A 21,456-nucleotide genomic window follows, 5' to 3' on the forward strand; every position below is an offset into this window, starting at 1 on the left:
CACGAATTCTCACCCTTTATATCCGGGGTTTCTTTATCAAGAGAATCAAAACGCGCCGACTGGGCTTGGTTCGACTTCTTCAATTTTTCATATCATCCCACGAGCTACCTGGACTATCTACCCTCTAGAGCTCAAGCTCCCCTGTTCACTTACCCCCAAATTTGCTACTCTCCTCCACGCTTTAATCCCGTGCTTCATAGTCTAAAACATCTAAGAGGCCCTTGATTAGTTTTAACTTAAGCCCGTATCCCACTTCATCCCACGCTACTAGTAGTTACTTAACAATGGCGCCCTCCGCAATGGCTGATGTAGCGCCAATGCAGCTACCCGTCTATTCAAAACACTCAAACAAGGTTGCTGCCTCCGTCTTGTACGGGCCTCGAGATTTGCGATTAGTAAGTTGTTTCCAATATCTATCACCCTCTCCTATACTATATCAGTGTGGTTTATGAAGTGAATTAACCTAATTCGATAGGAAGTAAGAAGCATCGAGGCGCCTGGTTTTGGTGAACTACAAATTGCCATCAAATCCACTGGTATATGTGGCTCAGATGTCTCATATTATAAAAAGTTCGCCAATGGCGACCTATGTGCTTGCGCTCCTCTGTCCCTTGGCCATGAATCGTCCGGTACGGTCGTGGCTGTTGGGCCCCAGGTCGGTGGATTCAAGGTTGGTGACCGTGTTGCTCTAGAAGTTGGCGTTCCTTGTGGCCAGTGTGGTATCTGCCGAAAAGGCAGGTATAATCTGTGCAAGAAAATGCGATTCAGGAGTAGTGCCAAGAGTGTCCCTCACTATCAAGGGACTCTTCAAGAGAGGATAAATCATCCGGCAATCTGGTGTCATAAGTACGGGCGAACCCCTATTTGCCCAGCTCATATCTATATACTGTTGCTAACTATTTTATTAGACTACCAGATCAAGTTTCCTTCGAAGCCGCTGCCCTACTTGAACCCCTCTCCGTTGCTATCCATGCTGTAAATCGTGCTACTCCCACGCCGGGTTCTACAGCTCTGGTCATTGGCGCTGGGACAGTTGGACTTTTGACTGCTGCGATGGCACGTCAATCTGGTTGCACGTCAGTCACTATCACTGATGTGGACGCTGGCCGTGTTGGATATGCACTGAAAAAGGGCTTCGCTACCCATGGCTTCGTTGTTCCTAATCCGTCAAATACTTCATCCGGCAGCTCGGTATTCACAGATTCTGGAAGCTCCACCCCCTTAGATCCTGGTGCGATGACACCAGCAAGTTTGTTTTCCAACTCAATTCACGACCGTCTCGAAACCGCGAAAGGTCTCGCGGCTGATATACTTTCCTTGACGAGGCCGCCGTTAAGCCTACAGGACGATGATGAAGACGAAGGCGTTGACGTGACGTTTGAGTGTACTGGAAAAGAAGCTTGTATGCACACTAGCCTTTACGCTACTCGTCCGGGTGGTAAAGTCATCATGGTGGGCATGGGTACACCGATTCAGACAATTCCAATGTCTGCTGCACACCTAAGAGAAGTAGATATTCTGGGAATATTTCGATATGCGAATACATACGGAACCGGCATAAGACTACTCTCTACTCAGGGGCAGGGTGGAGCTGGCTTCACCTTACCAAGTCTCGACGACATGGTAACCCATCGATTCAAAGGTCTCGGCGCTGCAAAACATGCTTTCGAACTTGCTAGCAGGACTATGGATGATGACGGCAATCTCGTGCTAAAAGTCGTCATCGAGGCTTAATTTTCCTCATCTACTTAATCATCATGGATCCTCTTCCCCTATCTCCTTTCTTTTGAAAAACGAACTCAGGCAACAACAACATAGAATATTGACGAAGCAAAAGAAAAAAAGCATTTAGAAGCTTGGGCGACATTGTACTGGTGATTCGGGAAGCAAAAACTTTTATGAACGGCTTCATGGCCTGGTAATGAAAAGTACTGCAATAATCTTCGAACTGAGAAGCACATCTGACATCAGTTCACCGGCTGCGCCGAGATATTTCCTTACATGTCTATCTTTTTATTGTCATTTTATCACTTTGCTCCATCACAACAAGGCATGGGATGGGTAGACTGGTGCCATTGAGGCTGGGTTGGTGTAGCGCGAACTCGAGACTCGCAACATTCGCATTGGGTGCAGATATTCTGTCGTTTATATCCTGGGGGTGCCGACTTTGCGACTCGGCTGGTTAATCTCAACTTTTCTTTATTTTCATCCCCCCCAGTCTCCCCAACAGAGGGGTAATGCCATGATGACTAGCAGAAGCGGATCAATAATTGTCACATAGTATTAATGGGCCCGAGGGTTTCATAAACTAATCTATTAATCATTTGCCTCTTACTTTTTGAGTCCATCGTGAACCTTAATAAGCCTTGTTGTTAACTTAAAGACCTATTGATATCATAATCCCGTCATAACTCGATTTTGGGTTGTTTCCCAATACACAACTTGCTTAACCTAACCTCTAAAACGCCTTCCAGATGCGGAGAATCATATCGCAAAGTGCATCTCGTCTTGGATGGATGCCTATCCCCTAACAACTGTGCCACTTATCAAATTGCAAGGTCTCCCGGATTAGAATGACCAAAACCTAGGGGGGTGGAATTTTCCGTCATTCGTTTGTGGTGGGCTTTCGTGCTCTCAACAACACTGTGCTTCTTGCCGACATCACGGGCTTCCGTGACACTCTGGAGCACCTCGTTGAGGAGCTCCATCAGATGTACATCGTTGGCCTCGCTGATCATCTCCTCTTCATAAGCATTCGTGTTTGATGGTACTAATAGCGATAGTCTGTTGACGAGGGCCTGGATAGATCGGAGGATTGTATGTGAAGGGATCGTCTGTTGACCCTGGGAGAGATCCGTCGCGTTGTTCGGAGATAGGTAGGACGGGGGTAGTCGTTCGAGATATGTTGTGAGAAGGTCAACGCGAGATTGCAACATCCTAATAGCGTTTGCCTTGGCCGTGAGTGCTGCAATCAGCTCCTCATCCTCGCTTGTCAGTATGTGCTCTTCTGATTTCTCGTCCTTATCTTGAACTTCCGTCGCTTTCGCGGGCTGTTTGCCCTTCAGGTCCGACTCTGGCTTCTTCTGCTGCCTGGGCTCGACTACCGTGGCGTTTCCAGCACCCCGAGCCACGAAATCCATGCTTATCATCTCCGCCTCACCCGTCTCTACTGAATAGGGTAGTTCCCTGAATTTCAACTTTAGAGGGGGGTCTCCGTCCCGCATCTCTTTGTCTTCGCCTTGATCCGCTTTCGGTTCATCAACCTCATAGTTGGATTCGTAAATTGTTAGGGGGAGTTTGCTTCCTGCTGCCTGCTGGACGGCCTCTTCGGGGTGGAATCCGAGTAGTAGAGACGACTCATTGTGCTCCGATAGGATCCAGTTGTGAATAGGGAGTATGGATGGAGTCGGGCCACTCTTAGGCAAAACGGTATACCAGCCGACAAGATCGAGTTGGGGAGATTTGTGTATTGTTTTCACTATATATTTCACAGTCAGTAACTATAACCTTACGGCAAATAGATAGGGTAACATACTCTGCTCTAATCGCTGTGCAAACCAGTTGGCATCAAGAATGATATTGCCATCCTTAGCAATAGTAGCACACTCGAAGGCATGCTCAATAGTAACTTCCCTTCCATTCTGTTGTCCTATGAGAGCGCCAACCACAGGTCCCTGTTGCGCTCTCAGGGTATGTCGTGTGATGTAATCTGAGATTGTGAGAAGGACGAGAGGATGAAGAACGGCCTGGAGTCCAGAGTCTGAAGACTTCTGTGACGAAAGCAGAGGATTTGGATCCACCACACCCATCTTGTCGATTAGTTCTTAACTAGGCCAAATGGGAAATATAACAAGAAAGGAACTTGTGAAATTTATGTAGTTTGGTAAATTGTTTATTTGTAAGTTACAGGTTATCGCAAGGGCTGCAGCTGTACCTTTAAACAGTACCTGCCTCTAGTAAATGCCCCGCGTTGGCGTTGGCGTTGGCGTTGGCGGTGCGTTGTGGCTTTGCGTCACTTTCGACTGAGGTCCACACCTGAGTAGAGGTCCTTATCTAAGACAGGTACGTACTAGGAACAGGGTACATGTACCCCGTATAGACGTTAGGTATTAGAGGGGTTCAAGCTCTAGCTTAGCCTACAATTCCCTCCAAATGTTCTCTTAAATCACAACTTCTTCAACCTCCTGGGGTATTCTATGTTAGGTAGGTAGTGAGAATATCTAATTAGTTAAGTGAATAAGACTCACTTTCAGATACCTTTTATTATTTAGTTATCGCCTGTATAATGAAGAACATATTCATTACTTAGGAAGTATAGTCTCCAATTATTTCTATACAGATCTTTTGATCGTATTCTCATTTGTTTTATGGTATTCTTTTCAAGACAAACTACGTGAAATATCGTGCAAGTGCACAATATCATCCCTTATCCGGCCTCTCCTTGACTGCCGTTGACTGGATAGAGATTCGATCTACCTCTTCCCATTACTCTTCTACCATGTGCTTTTTGAAAGAGACAAAATGGTGTTCTGTGAGGTCCAACGTCCCTTTCGCCTTTGACTTTGACAGCTTTTTTGTCTTAGCAAACCCTACCTATTTTAATCCTAGTCAAATCTGCTCTGTACAAATACTTGGATGATTGGCATCGTTACTCTCTTCCTGGTGATTCGGGTCCTTCGAATTATTGCGAGCAACTAATATCTGCAGTTTCATCCACTACTCCCAAATTTATGAGCAAATCTTACTTCTGGTAATATCTATGAGTGTTCGGCACTAAGCTCAAGAAAGCACGCGGTATTCAGATATTCAGATATGCCGGGACCTCTTAGCGAATGCTATTCATTTCCTTCTGCTCCGAGGTCAGCTATACCTGCGAAAAGATCAGACGATGATGTTCAATTTATATCATCCAAGCCTGTTAAGAGGCGAAAGATAAGCGAGCAAGCTCCAAAACCTACAACCCAGCAACAGAATATATCGACAATACCTATCACACCTATGGCGCCCGTTTCTATCCACCCTACTGAGCTTAAAGACTCCGATAGACGGATTAGTACAGGCATGGTTGGGCTCCCTTCGGATATCAATACTATGGAACTTGCCTCTATACTAAGAGGTGTGTCTCTGCCTGTACTAGAAAGATTCGTCCTCAACCAACCTTCTCGCGGCCCGAGACCTCCAAGTTCACCAGAGCTCTCGCCCAAGCAGTTACCGCAAACAGTTGTTCCAGAAATGCTGAGTGCTAATGCCAATGCCAATGCCAATGGGAATAGCCTTAGAGGCTCCAGATTTGACGTCGCACCTATGGCATGTATGACAATGGGCGAAAATGCGACCCAACCAGAAGCATATTCTACAAATCCACTGAATCCTATCTCGACAATCGACCAACTACATGTTCTCAAGGAGCCAGTTGTCCATACACACCCATCATCTCCTATGTCAGATAGGTTACCTAAAGAGGCAGACCCGAAGAGTTCAGACATACCTCCACCCCTAGTACCAAACGCTGAAATATTGGCAACCCCTAAGTCTGCACAAGTTGGTTCCCCGTCGAGTAATGCTACTCATATTACTACCCGGTCAGATACAACAAAGCGGCCATGCCAAGTTTGCGCTAGGATGCGGCAACAAGCAGATATTGCGAAATTCCAAGGGTTTTCTATGTTCCCCCATAATATACCACATCACATGATTCCACAGATCGCCTGCCATCAGCCATTTAGTCAACATGTTCATCCTCAAATGATAGCTATGGGTCCAAACAGCATGCATTCCCTTAGTCCAGGCTTTGCACCAACCATGATGCCTATCAATAACAACAATTTCACTACCGCTCCAACTCATGTGACTAGCCCAGCACAGATGAAAGATCAAACCCACAAGAAGAGTTCTAGACCAAGCCGCACAAATATCAATGACCAAATTCAACCTTCGTCAACTTCAGCAACCGGTGAAACTCAGCCTTCCACGGCCTTGAACCCAGTCAAACCTCCAGCGTCTCTTATCCAACCTACATATCGCAAACCCTCGCCAAACTTAATTGTAGATGTTGCAGAGACGTGCCAGGAGAAATTCCCATTTGAGGATGTCGCGAAAAGACATAACGTACCCGTAGAGAAGGTTTTTGACGTATTCGCGGCCATTATTCAGGTCCCACTTCTACGGTGCCCGACCGATAGGCGAAGAGCAGGGAAACTTGCTACCACACGTGTTAAAGAGTATACGAAAGCTAAGAAAGCGATTCAAGAGGCCAGTAACCAGAATGATTCCGACTCTACAGATCGAGTAGCCGTGAAGCCTTTGGATATCGCAAATCGGCTAGGCCAAGTAAATCTTCCGGATGGTTTCAACCTAGGAGAATCGTGAGAAACTAGAAGAACGGAGCATATCACGTTTGAGAGTTAAACAAAAGTGTAGTGTTACAAGAAGTGAGAGTTTTAGTATGTATTCTATCTATCCGATGCTATGCGCACAGTATCTTATTAATCTACAAAGGCCATCTCATTTTACTACGCATTTCTCGGCTAATTGTAGCCAAATGTCTTCTTCCTCTTCCTCTTCCTCTTCCTCACTTCTTGGTGCGGCATATTTAGTATGCGAACTACGTACAATAGGACGTACCGTTTTATCGCTATCCAAGGACTCGTCGGATCCTTGACTAACAGAGCTAACGTGATCAAGCTTATTGATATACGTCTTCGATCGCCGGAGGCGAGGTTGCACTAACGGGGCTTGGCACTCGTCTTCCTCTCCGTCGAAGACTACTACGTTATCCCCGCGGGGGCCGGTGTATTTCTTGTTAGTCCGTAGACGTGGCGGTCGGCTCACCTTGAGTTGCTGCTCCTTCTGCGGCTGAATGTCTGATTCCGCTTCAAAGGGATCAACGTACTCTTTCTTCGTCGAACGCATTCTCGGCGGTCCCGAAATCTGCGGCAGCTCTTGTTGCTCCACCTGCGTCTGCTTTGGGGCAGCTCTTTTATTCCGCAGACTTCCCGGCACGGAATACGGTACGTCCTCTTCCCAGACACACTTGCCATTAACCCACCTGCTTGTGCCCCTAGGCATTATAGCATCGGGTCCACCGCCAGGGAACTCGACATCAGCAGAAGACGAGCACAAATACCGCATCTCACCCATTGCGATATTCGCCGCGCGCTGCACCACATCCATACGTTCCAACAGTCGCCTCACCTCCTCCAGGTGCCCCGCGCGCTTATGTGCGTAGACCTGGTTCATGAGCTCTAGGTGCCGGTCCCGATGCTCGCGGCGGACCAGGTTCGAGTTGTAGATGGGGTCGCACTCGGCACAGGAGTCCTCGAGGTAAGCGCGCGGTACACTGAGCTCAGGCTGCGGGCACGGCTTCCGGCGTCCCTCATCGCAGTATTGATTGTAGTGTGTTAGGACATGTCCACAGGACATTTCGGTTTGCGTGCCGTTGCACATGATGTATTTTTTTCCGCTTTAAAAAATTAAATACGATAAAACTACCTTTTTTCTAATTTCGAGTCAGGTTTCTGCTTCTGTTTCGATACGCTCGTATGCAAGTATGGTTCTTTCGCTTGTTGGGTTATGGAAGCCTCTGGATAGTCACCCTAGACATATTAAATAGGAGGCATCTAGCAGCAAGAAGACATTGTTTAGACTAGAGCCTCTCTAAGAGATAAAGAAAGGGGTTATCTTCGATTCTTGTTTCTATACTATTGTTTAATCAGACGTATTTCTCTATACAAACAAGTGTATTGTGGATAGTAGCTTCCAAGACAGCTTATACAAAGAATTTTGCCCCTATTGTCTGGAAACCTCACAAAAGAGTATTGGATACGGCTTTTATGGCAAGTCTTGGATTATACGCGCTGGTATATAGTCTACTTTTAGCTGCTTTGTAGTTTGCTATTGGTTGCTCTTAAGACAATAGGGTAGAAAGCCTTTCTAACAACTTTCGCTTTCGCAAGGCGCCAAATGCCCCCTGAAATGAAGGGTTTCCATTGTTTACAGTAGCAAAATTAACCCCAGTGTACCTAGGCATCTGACTAGAGAGCATACTTAGACCGAATTGTTGTCTTTTATCCAGTGATTTTAGTGCAGTTCGTTCGCAGCTTGAATACGCCGCCGATTCGTACCACTTATAGAATTTTGATTATTATATACCATATGAAAATGCGCTGCAGAAGCATCGAATTTACTTATACGAATAATAGCATGATGATAGACGATATCTTCATCAGGTGAGCCAGGGCTCAAATTTTCCGCCTACTAGACTAATTGATCTCGGAGCCATATTGCGCATTTTAGAAACAGGATTAGCTATAATATAGCATAAAGTCCCATATCAGATTAGGCATTGTCTAGATTCGCGGATGTGTAATTGATAAATGCTCTACGGAAAATGCCGTATGGCCCTATACGCAAGATCCGCAAAGTATGATAACAACTAAGAGGTTAGAGAATGAAAACTTTGTTCCTATAGGACATCATATTATATATTATACGTCAGCCTAGCGATTTTTGAAGCCGGCAGAAATAAAGCCATGTATTTTGGAAATCCTGACGGACGATCTTGGAAGCTCTTGCAAGAGCACCGGGCTAAACATTATATTAAATGGAGAAATAAACGTAATAGGGTAGTTCGTGCTTTTAAGCGAACAGACTATTAATTCATCAGTAAGCGGCTCGACTATATACAGGGCGATTTCGATACGCGAATGGGAACTACAGATCTAGGTAATACGGTACGACGGCGCGGAGAATCCGCGGCATAGTCCGGTCTAAGGGAACGCCAAGAAGATGAAATATCAAATTGTTAACTACGAGTGTAGTTATAGGAATATATTGTTGACGTAGTAAGAATCTAATAGATCTAGAAGCATGACGTGGCCGGGGATAAACAGGGCGAAGCGAGGGTAGCATCTTGCCGGTAAATTCAGTCTCATAGTTTAACTGGCAAAGTATCAGAATCCCGACTTCGGCATCGCATCTTGCGCCAACAGACCATGTCTAGATGGATAGTTAGCTTGGCATCCTATATAAGACCCGAATATAAGTTGTCTTTACTAAGTGACGTGTCCAAGAACTTGAACCGTAATCGGCGCTCATGATCGTGCCTCAACGGCTACAGCTCTCTAGATACTATATACTAAACTAGCTATAATCCATCTTTCGGTAATGAAGCCGGTAGTCCGGAAAAGTACTCGTTGATTCGGGGAGCCGGTGATCTCTCTGTCGTTATACATATGAGTGCTTCAACAGGGATCATGACCCCCACGTAGAGGATAGAATACAGTACGCCTTGTAGGGTGAATGGTAGTTGTTATCCTGTTTTGGAATTATTTCACATTTGTTCCATGAGTGTTCTTGTCCCGGTTGCGAATCTAACAAGGGCCGATATGCCTGATACGCTCAGGCTGGTTCCGAAACTGGGTCCAATATCCTAAGTAAGGCCGTGGTTCTGTTCTGCATATAGACGTGCGTCTCCCGGCGGCGAGTTCGGGTGTAAATAAGAGAACCATTTCGTCTCATTGGCATACCTTTGATCCCCAGGCGAACTATCATAGAGTGTATCCACAGATTGGCGAAAATGCCAAGGCTCGCCAGGGTGAGATTCCGTCAATAGCTAGCCTTGCATAATGGGTCTTGTACAGTGACTTCTACGACGATCAAGGAACATCCTGATAACCCCAGTTTCTAAAGAGGCAGAGAGGGTAGGGCAGATTGCTGTAACAGCGGGCCAGGGTACCAGGTGGCAAGATTGCCAGGATAAAGGGCGGCTCGCGGATGCGAGTGATTGCATGACGTTACTTAGCTTCCTGCAAGATGAATTGGAATTGGAATATTAAACGTGCATGGAAAACGGAAGACGGAAAAGGAAGAAATTTAGTAGAGTCAGTGACGGTTTTCAGGGTTGTTGGTGTTGGTTGAAGTTAAGATATTGGAACTGAGTAACGGAACCTGGGGCTTGGCTGTGGCGTCAACTGGACCCTGTTAGTCATCTCCACCCGGGGCCCCGGACATGCTCCCAGACTTACTAATTTAGAGGATTCAAGATGGGACCAAGATGGGGACCAAGATAGGATACCCCTGTAAACCTTATCAGCTCACGGCTGTCTCAGCCTCAAAATCAAATTTTCGCAGCCTCGCATGACATGACGTCTCCAAAATATTGGTGCGATGCAGTGCGGTGCGTATAAGGAATTAAGCACTTGAGTACTACCTTAGGTATATCAAAAAGATTAAACCCACGTAGATGCGCCACGATACCAATTGATACCGCACTTTGCATCCCCCCCCCCTTCCCCCTTAAAATGGCGCACATGACCAATCCCCTCGCGACTGTCGACCAGCTATACCAACGGACCTCCTTCAGCGCGCTGCCCTCCGACCTCCAAGACGCCATCTTCTTCGCGACCCAACGTCTAACCCAAGCCGCCGGTATTCTACTACGGATCCCCCAGTCCGTCACAGCGCAAGCTAATGTTATACTTGCGCGCTACTGGCTCGTCGAATCGCCCCTATCCTACGAGTTCAGCGACACATCCGCCGCGGCGCTCTACCTCGTCGCCAAGCTCGGCGCACACCCGTGTCTACCCCGCGATGTCTGCAATGTATACGCGTACCTCCTATCTCCGAACTCCGTTCTCTCTAAGGGCGGTAATGATGGAGGAGGAGGAGGAGGAGGAGACGTCGACGACAAGGATAAAGGGGACCCGTCATCATACTACCTCTCCGAAAGCGCGTACGCCTCCTTCCGATCGCGTATCTTAGCGCTCGAGGCTCGCATATTGTACTCCTTATCCTTCGACACGCATGTCGCGCTGCCACACCCCTTAGCCATCACATACCTACAAGCGCTAGACTTCCTCGGCCTACCTAGAGCTGAGATCGCGCGACGCGCCGTCGCACATCTCAACACGGCGCTCTTATCGCCGCAGCTGCTGTATCTCACGCACCAGCCGCACGCGCTCGCCGTCGCGGCGATATACTCCGCGGCGCGCGACGCCGGGGCCAAGATGCCGACGTGTGCGTGGTGGGAGGTGTTCGACGTGGACCGCGAGGAGCTCGGGTTTCTGGTTGTAGGCATGCGCAGCCTCGAGGGCTGGGTGCGGACGCAGCAGGAGGATGGCGGTGTGCTGACGAGGGGGATGGTCACGAGGGCCTATGTGGAGGGGGAGATGAGGAAGAGGGGGTTAAGGATTGGGAATGGGAGTGCTGGGGCTGGTGAGGATGAGATGGAAGATGAGGAGACGGCACTTATGCGACAGATGGATGAGAAGGCGGCGCAACTAGATGGATGAGGACTAGAGCTAACTCAATGTCCGGATAGACTGAATGGAGATTGAAAGTCACAGACTGCTAGTCTAGTTAGCTCCTATAACTTCGTACCATCTATCTCCGAGAGTGATGGAATAACTATGATTCCAGCATCTTAATAGAAGACCAGCTACAATCGAGCTTATAATTAAACGTCTAAGGCTGAAAGTACGAACTTTAGTCGCCCTGAGAAGTTATAGGAATAGGAGAAGACAACAATGTATTAAATAACAAGGACAGTTCCCGTTGTAAGTCCTATGTAACTAATTATGGCCTCTCCTAGAGAAATTTACAAACCACCCCCCTTTCCCCCACATACGAAGGCAATCCTGCCTGTTTAGACTAAACTGCCGTTAAGCGTCGGGTTGATGATTTCCATAATATTACCCTACTCAATGAATAGACCACCTCTCGCAACGATGCAAAATGAAACATTATGGTTTCTGAAAATGCAATTTTTAAGAAATCCTCATTCGGATATCCACCCCGTCCTGTTGAAGGAAGATCAATTATACGGAATGAGACATAGGTTTTCCCTAGATATCTCATTCCTCGTATAATCGAAGTATGTTCGTGGAGCGGCGCCCGGGAAATCTGAACCGAAGATTAAGAAATAGTAGAACTGAAAATCGGGCCTAAGATTACATTACGGTTGTGATGGCTCACTTAGAAAGGGGCCTAGGTGAAAGGTAGGTGATGAAGTTTGAGTGGCCAGTAAAAAGAGAGCGTCAACGGCGATAATATGTATCCCTCTATCAAATATCCTTAAGTAGACTTGGCATGTGGATTTGGCATATGTATTTGGTTGATGACTCGTGAGGCATGAGCTGATCAATAATCCAATAGCCTCCGTTACAACTTCAATGACGGCGTAGAAACGTATGATATAGTCTCACAAGTTATTGTTGACTCCAAACGGGTCGGAGGAGTCTAGCAGTAACTTGACTTGCTGCAGAAGCTTGATGGTGAACTCTTGCCGATGTATTTCGAATTCGACGAGTGCTGCGTCCAGCAATTCTTCCTCCAACTTATTTCTCTCTTTCCCTGAAAGAGAGAGATTGTTCAAGTTGCGAGATAATTTCCTCTGCACCTCCAGTTCCTTGCATCCGAGGCCGACAGGAAGCCACTGGATGATATCTTTTGTCTTCTTAAGGAGATCTGTGCACTTCTCATTCTTGAGTACGCGGCAGAGAATAATGCATTGATCAAAAACCTCCACGACATTGGACATCTTGAGGACGGGGTACTTCGAGTAGACTACTCGGCAATTGCGGTATAGGTTTGCCAGTGTCGTACCAGTGCCTTTGATGTCCATCGCCTCAGATGGTACCATATATAGGTTGTGCTTGTAGTTGTTCTCGACGTAGTCAATAGATCGGATCCAGTCGAAAATCAGCGCGAAGTCCATGTAAGGACACCATTTGTGTAGCCATTTCACCGTTACTTCGTCAGTAACTTGCAACACAGACTTAGCGGCTAAGTCAATAATATCTCGGCTGATGCCTTCAAATCGCTTCTCCGGGTGGTCCATTAGGACGTCTCCTAGGCTTCTTGGGGCGGGAGAAACAGTGGCGGGCTTTGTCACCAACTGCAATTTTAAGAGTCAGTTACCAGCTTCACGTAAAATTCTGATATGGCTAGTAGAGCGTAAACAGTTTACTTACAGTGGGCTTCGTGAACCGAGAATCGCAAGGACTAGGGTGGCCAAAAGGTTGTTTTTTGCCGGTCTGTTTTGGTTGGATTGCCAGTCCCAAGAGTCGAAATCCAGGTTGTTGACGAAAAGCTAATCTACTAGTGCAGTTATTGAATCGAAGCATATCAGGCGCGGTAGAATAGCCCCTCCATTGATCTTGTTGGGATTTCCTCCTTCTACCATCACGTCGCTTTTTGGTCCTATTAGTTCCCATGTTGAAACGGTTGATAACGAAGGGAACGTGATACAATGAAAGGGGAACTAAGAGGAGAGAGAAAGGCACAAGAGGAATTTTAAAGGAGTGAGCCGGTTAAAAAACAATTTCATGGGAAAAAGGAACGTCTAGGCAACGCTTCTTAGCTTCACGTTGTGTGGGTGACCGGGCGATGTACTCATGGTGATATGGTCTCCATAAAATAATACTATATGCACATACTCTTTTTATTATAATAGCCACCTTCCCAGATTTATAAAGGGGGAATCATAGATCTGGAAGGTGTAGTTAGGGAGAGGGCTACTTCCTACATATCCGTATGCTACTTCTTCACATACATCTAGGGAAGGAGTATCTGCTTATAGAACCTGTCAGATGCAGATAAAACATATACCACATCATTCCTTAACTTAAAATGTGTATGGACAACTTAAACAGATTAAATAGGTTCTTAGCAATGCACCTTCATCTAAAGCTGATCCTAAGATTCTACTTCAGGAAAGGAACCCTCTATTTCACTCCAGCTAAATTCGGGAGAATATTTAATCTAAAAGCTCCGCTAAGAACGATCCCTCCGGAATTAAACGAGAACAATGGGCTTCAAGTAATATCATCGGTAAATTTATCATGAAGTTGGTAAATAGAGATCTATAAAAGGGGTCGAACCAAAATAGAAGCGGAGTGTACTCACGACGAGGATCTGGGATCAAAGTACCACGATAAACACTAAAATATCAAACTATATAATGGCAGAGCGCCTATAACTAGTTCTATTTCCCAAGACGTATAAGGTATCAATCTCAAGCGAGTAAAAAGCCTCCCATATCGAAACCAACCCAGTCCGATTCGTGCGCCACGCTTGTACTCCCCTTTAGTATTGAAGTTGCCTTATACCCTATGCAGATCGTATACTCTAGATACCCCTTACTTTAACAGGCTTCCCACATCTTGCAGCCGTATATTATCCATAGCAAGAGTGTTCCCTCCTCTATCTATCCTACCCCAGCCAGCACCCCAACCGGGCAACACGCCTGCGTTAGCCACCATCGTCTCCCCTGACGTGGCGAAACCCGCTGTTGAGCTCGAACTAGCGGCGTAGTTGCCTGCGTTATTGCTGTTGGGGCCACCATTGCGTCTCCAGAACCTCCACCTTTTTTTCGGCTGAACGTTCTGAACTACCGATTCAGGTATAGTCATGATACCTGTCCGACCGCTCGGTGCCATGCGCGGGTAGAAAAAGCCGGCTGGCTGACCGCCCGAAAACGGGTTCCACCATCGGCCTTTAGACCGTTCAATGATGCTGCCGTTGCGGCCCGAGTTGTACGATGTCGGAGGCTCCCCCGCTAGCTCTTCGAGGGTATAGCCCTTAGTTTCGGGGATAAGTAGCGACGAAAATGTTCCACAGAGCATGAATAACGCGAATATCTGCATCAGCCGGTCGAGCCAGGGCGTGCATGATTTCCCCGAGCAAGGGTTGGGAGCGCCCTTTGTGAGGAGCGGCAAAGAAATGACTTGTGCGACGATAGCACCGACTTTCCCCATAGCTGCCGAAAGTCCGTGTCCGGTGGAGCGGTATCGTGTCGGGAAGCACTCACCGGGGACGATGAAAGTAGTGGTATTTGGACCGAAATTGAAGAAATAGTTTGCAATGACATATAGGGCCAATAAAGCACCCTTGCTGAGGCTATTGTACATAAATCCTAATACGCAGAAGGTGATAGTAAGTATAACGAATCCGATAATCTGGAGTGGTTTGCGACCAATACTATCGATCGTCAGTATGGCAGTCCAATATCCAGGCAGAGAGCCTGCGACGACTAGAATGATCGTGCCGACTGCGCTGTTGAACAATATTGTGTAAAGCGAGTCCCCATCGGCGTAACCGATTGCTTGTAATATTATCTGGTTGTTTAACCCTAAACCATAGAAAGCTAGGTCCTGCATCTCAAGGTTAAACAGATTCGATCAAAAAGTTAGTTAAGGGATACTTACTAGGAAAAACCACGACAGAGTTGTTCCCAGCAGGACTTTGGCGTTCTTCCATTGTGTGAAGTAAATATATAAGTCGTGCCAAGACGCTGAGGGTATGTTGAGTGCTGGAGCGGCGACTTTCTTCATCCTCGCTTGAGTGATTTCATCTACTTCTCCTTCTGACCGGCTCGACATATATGCCTTGATATCGGCCGCCGCTTTCTCGACATCCTTAGCCACCTCGAAGGTATACCTAGGCGTTTCGGGGATCGTAATGCGATAGTATAGAGCAAAGCAAGCCGGAAAAGCTCCGACTCCTACAATAATACGCCAGCATCGATCGGCGGCTGTCTGACATGCGTAGTCGCATTGGTCGACGCTCGGGGCGTTTCCGAAGGCGTTCTTGAAAGATGCGGTAACAATAAGGGCCACGACGGCAGCTAGTAACTGTCCCATCCCTTGCATGGAAAACACCGCGGCCATCATAGCGCCTCGCCATCGTGTAGGCGCAAACTCCGAGGTGATGACAGCGCTCAAAGGATAGTCCCCTCCTATACCGACTCTGTCCATGGCATTAGCAAAAATTCGCGCGTAATATTGTTCGTCGTCTTACCCCATCATTACCCTCCAAAACGTCATTAGTCCGGTGAAGCTTATAGCTTGAGAGGCCGCAACTATGTAAACGTTAACTTTTGTAATTCCAAGCCCGATTAATAGTCTCCCGTGTTTGGAAGTTTAAGTGAGCCATGAGAACCGTAGAAGGATATAAAGAATTGGGTTCCAATTAAGGATATTTCTATACTTACCCAAACAACAAGAAAGAGTCGAGAAGACGATGATGCCTAGCTCAACTCCGTACATTCGCCTTCTTCCGTACTTATCTGCCAACCAGCCAAATAGGACCTGACCTACGATGATACCCGCGCTCGTTGACGCCTTCAGAGTCTGGCTGACCGGGGTCGGTAAGTGTCCAAAGTTCCCTCCATACCCATTCTTCGCATCCTCCGGGGCTCCGTGCCAGAACACAACACCGAGCAACGTCGTTACGAGATTGATAGCAAAGATATCGTACGAATCAAGAAAAAATCCTATACCAGCGACTAACACAGCCCTCACATGGTACATCCCAAAAGGTACTTTATCGATTTCTGATAGCGCAAGCCGTCGTCGTAGGTTCGGGTCTTGGATGTGATTGAAGTCGTTGAAGAAATTATGAAAAGCTCGATTGCCGCCATACGTCCGGTCATACGTTGCCGGCGTTATAGGCTCCGGCGTGGCCATTATCGAAAGCTCGACAAGCTTTTGCTTTATCGTAAGTGTTTCGCGATATGGGCCGCGGAAGTAAATAGATACATAATTACTCAGCAGGAGATTCGAGCGCTATATTCGACGAGGCTACGATGTGTTCATGGTGCTATTTGTTAGACGAGCCTTCCGTCTACGTGGGAATATACAATGCGGCTATACCCGTCAGTACCGCGCGTCCTACGGCTGTCGATTCGGTGAGACCGACTTGTTATCGAAAAGATACGGATGTTACGGGTAAAATGCGCTGGGTATGGAATAGAAAATAGTGATAGATAATGAAAAGTGAAAGTAGCTAGGTAAAACGAACAAAGTTGTGTAAGCCCTTCAAGATCTAAGACAGAGCCTCGATGCGCACCAGGGTAGGGAGGGATGTGATCTGACGCACTCCGAAGATCGTTACGGTAATTAAACCTTTTTCTGTGTCTGACAAGGTCCCATCGACCCAATCGCGTGGGTGGACGGATTGCTCGGGAGGCTCCTAAAGGAGCTTAGGGGTTAAACGTTAGACACATGGGCTGAGGGGATCTTTCGTTAGGATGACATCCAATGTAATATGGCGAACAAAGATGAATGCTGAAGAGTAAAGATATAAGAGGCGTAATAGTCTAGACCCCAGACACGCCTCTGGGGTGATGTTCTTAAACTAGCCTCAAGTATCCTTGACACCCCGTTCCACGACCTACCTACCTATTTGTGTTTTGGTGCAACGCTTTGTCGGACGACACACAAAAGTGACATGGTGTCGAAAGGTGATGTGATATGTTAATCAAATATGTTAGGCTTATGACTATCGTAAAACTAACAGCTTCATCATCACGCTCATCTACCTAGCATTCGGACCGGGGGTGGGCATCGTGATTGGCTTATACTTCCTAAAGTTCGTCGGGTTCAGGGTTAGGAAATAGACATACATAGTAAGGTAGGTAATAATTCTTCTACATGTAGCTTGTTCAAAACGTGGGCGTGGAACTGGAGTTGCTCATTGCCATATGCATGAGCTCGGTGAGGGTTCAAGTGGGACTCATCCCTTCCAGACTACATCATAGAGAATCTGGGCTCGCACCAAGGGTGAGGTGAGCCCGCTCATCTGGCTCTAAAAACGTGGGAGGTAATATATTCTACGCGACGATCAAAATCCTCGAAACTACATACATGTACATACCTAAGTAGGTCGTAGGTTCAGGGGATCCTTCGGGCTTGGCAGGGTACGGCAAGGATACGGCAAGGATACGGACATAAGGTACAAGATGCAGTCGCGAATGAGCCGCGTTTATGGGTGCGAGTGGGATTTCGCGGGGCGAATCGAACGCACATACCCACCGGCCCGCGATTTAGAGTTTAAAGATTACTTAAGCACCTTATCAACTTAGTCCCTTAGTTTAGACCCTGCTAGGTACCTTAGAGGTATCTATTATTTTTTCCCATCTTAATATCGATGAAGCTGATGTATGAACATTACTTGACGCGTGGCAGATGCTTCTTAATCTTAGAAGTATCAGCTTCGTCTTTCTGCAGGAGGAGAGGGAGGAGAGGATCTAGGATAAAGCTGTCCAAGCGGTCTAATAAGAAACCATTTAGCTTGGCGACAAACGCCTAAGAAGCCATCTTATGCAAGACAATATCGCCAATCGGAGCACAGAATTTCAGAACGTGGTCTAAACTATTCGATCTCAACAATACATGTCTACAAGCCACCACGCTTCCATGTGTTACGCGCTACGATGCAGTACCTACATAGGCTAAGTAGAGGTAGTCATATTTACATTATGTAGGTATTTCAATTCACAAGCGTCAAACAGAAACACCATTCACCTTGAACCATAGTTAACTGTAGCTATTAAGCTAAGAATACTTAATATATATCCGAGATTAAATAATCCAAACTTATCAAGTCAACAACATGGCTGTCATTAACCTTTTTAAAGGAGAGATGGGGGCAGAGATCTTCATGGGTGTTTGTTACATGGTAACGGATACCTACCTTATAAGCACGTGGTGGCTACCTCCTATGAGCCATCAAGGATATATGTAGGCATTACACATGTCGTGCAACTGTAAGTTCTAGAGTTTTTGTGTAGAATTTAATATTCCTTCTAGAAAGGGGGTTTCAAAATTATGTCCCGATCCTACAAACACTTGGAAAGAAATAGTGTTTATCACTGGCAATTACCTGTTATAATCTATGTTTGTTAGAACTTAATCTTACTTCCTAAGAAATGCATAACTAGTAGTTATAAGTTATAACTTCCAGTATTCGTTGATATTATCATGCATCGGAGTTACCGATGCTCACCGAAACCCCAAAATTGCACGTACGCAAGTTTATTTGGCTCGGGTCAACGGCACCACACGCTACCGCAACAGATGCTACTTTGGGTGGTTCAGTTAGGTTCGCATGTTATAGTTGGGATGTATGATTTGACGTTGGCTATCTTTACCAATAACTCGGGATGACTACCTAGACATGCTATGCTCTGTATGTCTCTCGATCTTGGACATAATCCGGCACTGCCAAATATTGGCTCCGGATTTCGAAGCATGATTTAACTATGGTAGGAATAAACTCAAGGTAGATATTTTTTTTTTAATTCAAATAACTCAAATAACTTAAACATCAATTCATTTATCGTGGTCCATGCGCACGAGCTATTCACCACGCCGTGATATCTTCTACTTCTACTTCTGCCTCCCCGAAAGTGCTCGATTTAGTTATCCGACCGACGTTAGCCGCCTCCACGTGCTCACCTTCTCTATTCATAATATCCGGCAGCGTCTCGTGTAGGAACTCTAGGATATACTTGTTGACTTGTTCAAACTGCAACAGAAAGGCATCGTGGCCTTCTTGGCTGTCTATCTTCTCAAGCCGGGCATTCTTGATGTGCTCCGCTAACTCCTGTTGCTCTGCAAATGTGAAGAGCCCGTCACTTTCAATCCCCAGAACTAAGGTAGGCTGCTCAATGAGAGCGAGTGCCTCGGCGATGGTACTAGCGCGGTATCGAGAGACGTCGTGCGTGTCTAGTTTCCGCGTAATCGCAATATAACAGTTACTGTCAAAGCGCTTGACAAATTTCCCGCCTTGATAGCGAAGATATGACTGAGCTGAAAAGTAGGTTGTCGTTGGCAACGAATCACTTCCAGTAGAAATGTCTATCTTCGGGCCGGAGAATTGGGGGTCCAGGGATTGACCATTGGTATCATTATGGATGCTCGCATCGGCCTCGCTGGCGTGGCTATTGTTCCTTGATAACCGAGTTGTCTTGTGTCCATCATTGTGAATATGAAAATGAGCCTCGGATGGAGTGTTCGGGCGGGGTCTTTCCCTGATGGTCTGGCGCCTAGCCGGGTCCGGGATATTGCGCCCAAACCGTGCCTCAAAGGAATTCCGACTCCGGTAGGTCAAAAGGGCGGACATACGTGCGGCTCCAAGGCCAGTTGTAGGTGGATCGGAGAATGAATAATATCCATCATCATACTTTGGGTCCGCATATATGCTCTGTCGTTGGGCTTCGCCCCAACTAATTCCCCAAGCGCTATGGCGGCTTGAAGTAGCGATCGGAACAATACTCCGAACATAATCCTTACCGAAATACGCCCACTCAAGCACAAGCATACCGCCCATGGATCCACCTATGACGGCAGCTACCTGGCGTACGCCTAGGTCGTCGAGAAGAAGCTTATGCAAACTATCTCAAGTTAGAAGTGGAGATGGAGTTCGGTTGAGGTTCGACCTACTTGACATCGTCTCTGATTGTAGTAAGAGGAAATTCGGGGCCGTATCTCTCGTTGCTCGGGTCGCCATCCTTGACGGTTACTGGACTGGCCGTGCCATAGGGGCTACCCAAACTGTTCATACAGACAATGAAGAATCTAGAAGTGTCAAATGCCCGGCCAGGACCGCCGAGAAGAGGTCCCCACCAGTCACTAACATCAGCTGAGCCCGTTAAGGCATGACAGATGACCATAGCATTGTCTGCATTTGGAGACAGCTTTCCTCGCGTTGTATATGCCAACGGTACATTCTGTAGAGTAACTCCAGACTCGAGAGTGAAGTTTGGAATAATGGCAATTTCCTGGTCTGGAATCAGACTCGCGAATGGGTTCTCAGGTTGCTGCTGAGTTCTTTCTTCCAAGTATTCAGTCACTACTCTATACCACAGACGCTTGGGAGTAAAGAAGTGACTGCATTAAAAGTATGCAAATAGAAACCATGATAAGAAATGAGTTCTTACTCACCATATTTTGGCTGCTTGCCAGTCATAGCTTCCTTTGCCATTTTGTCGTATAACAGATAATTATATATGTATAATAGGCGTATAATAGGCAAGAGAAAGATATATTAGTTAAACGAATAATAATTTAAGACTGTATCAATCTCTCGTAGACGCTTTGATATAATTCGCTAGGTAATCTGTTTCTGGGAGATGTAACAAGATCACTGCGTATGTCTTATATGGTTATCTGTATTTATACCGGATTTGATTCGCACGTCATTCGGTTACATGCGCAAGATGCAGATGGTGTTCAATGATGACTCCTACTCCAGATATCGGGGGTGTAATGTACCTGACGTAGGCGGTAGATACCAATAAATTTTCGCTTATGTAAGTTAGTACCTACCTAGTACAGATCCGTACCTAAATAGCGACTTTGCTAGCCGTATTGGTAGTGGGTCCTAGCGAGAATATATCTATGTTAGGTACTTGAGGATGTATTTGATACCTTAGGTGGTTAGATAGTACGCAGACAAATCAAAGTTCTTTTTACAATCAATTTACCTACATGCAGCCTTACCTTTTGCAAGCTCTGAGGCTGCATCGTCCAAAATCCACCACGCGATAGGTAGCTTCTTCATTCAACGCGACTGCCATCCTGCCGAACGGGCATCATTCCTTCATAGCCAACTCAACGTTCTCCCCTTCTCCCAGGTAATCATCGCCTACTATTCACCATTAACGATCGACTA

The 21,456-nt window shown here is 46.5% G+C and overlaps 5 protein-coding genes across 5 annotated transcripts; 2 read left to right on the forward strand and 3 right to left on the reverse strand.

Annotated features, from left to right (window-relative positions):
- Nucleotides 1-284: 284 nt before the first annotated feature.
- GL218_04060 (Sorbitol dehydrogenase) lies at nucleotides 285-1,734 on the forward strand (the record flags this gene model as incomplete). The annotated part of the gene is made up of 3 exons (XM_033580641.1): nucleotides 285-395; nucleotides 476-846; nucleotides 909-1,734. The coding sequence occupies 3 exons, from the start codon at nucleotides 285-287 to the stop codon at nucleotides 1,732-1,734; spliced, it is 1,308 nt and encodes a 435-aa protein (XP_033436622.1).
- An 812-nt stretch (nucleotides 1,735-2,546) lies between these two features.
- GL218_04061 (COP9 signalosome complex subunit 6) lies at nucleotides 2,547-7,446 on the reverse strand (the record flags this gene model as incomplete). Its single annotated transcript, XM_033580642.1, has 3 exons — nucleotides 2,547-3,478; nucleotides 3,536-3,809; nucleotides 6,625-7,446. 3 exons carry the CDS (start codon nucleotides 7,444-7,446, stop codon nucleotides 2,547-2,549), a joined length of 2,028 nt encoding a protein of 675 aa, XP_033436623.1.
- A 2,855-nt stretch (nucleotides 7,447-10,301) lies between these two features.
- On the forward strand, nucleotides 10,302-11,291 carry GL218_04062 (Cyclin-L2; the record flags this gene model as incomplete). Its single annotated transcript, XM_033580643.1, has 1 exon — nucleotides 10,302-11,291. One exon carries the CDS (start codon nucleotides 10,302-10,304, stop codon nucleotides 11,289-11,291), a length of 990 nt encoding a protein of 329 aa, XP_033436620.1.
- Nucleotides 11,292-12,199: 908 nt separating this feature from the next.
- On the reverse strand, nucleotides 12,200-16,466 carry GL218_04063 (Repressible high-affinity phosphate permease; the record flags this gene model as incomplete). The annotated part of the gene is made up of 6 exons (XM_033580644.1): nucleotides 12,200-12,895; nucleotides 12,972-13,095; nucleotides 14,143-15,152; nucleotides 15,207-15,747; nucleotides 15,799-15,859; nucleotides 15,992-16,466. 6 exons carry the CDS (start codon nucleotides 16,464-16,466, stop codon nucleotides 12,200-12,202), a joined length of 2,907 nt encoding a protein of 968 aa, XP_033436621.1.
- Nucleotides 16,467-19,143: 2,677 nt separating this feature from the next.
- Nucleotides 19,144-20,766, reverse strand: GL218_04064 (Homoserine O-acetyltransferase; the record flags this gene model as incomplete). Its single annotated transcript, XM_033580645.1, has 3 exons — nucleotides 19,144-20,176; nucleotides 20,226-20,672; nucleotides 20,723-20,766. The coding sequence occupies 3 exons, from the start codon at nucleotides 20,764-20,766 to the stop codon at nucleotides 19,144-19,146; spliced, it is 1,524 nt and encodes a 507-aa protein (XP_033436189.1).
- Nucleotides 20,767-21,456: the final 690 nt, after the last annotated feature.

Source organism: Daldinia childiae (genome assembly GCF_008694065.1).
Source record: "Daldinia childiae strain JS-1345 chromosome Unknown Scaffold3, whole genome shotgun sequence".
Taxonomy (NCBI): Eukaryota; Fungi; Ascomycota; class Sordariomycetes; order Xylariales; family Hypoxylaceae; genus Daldinia; species Daldinia childiae.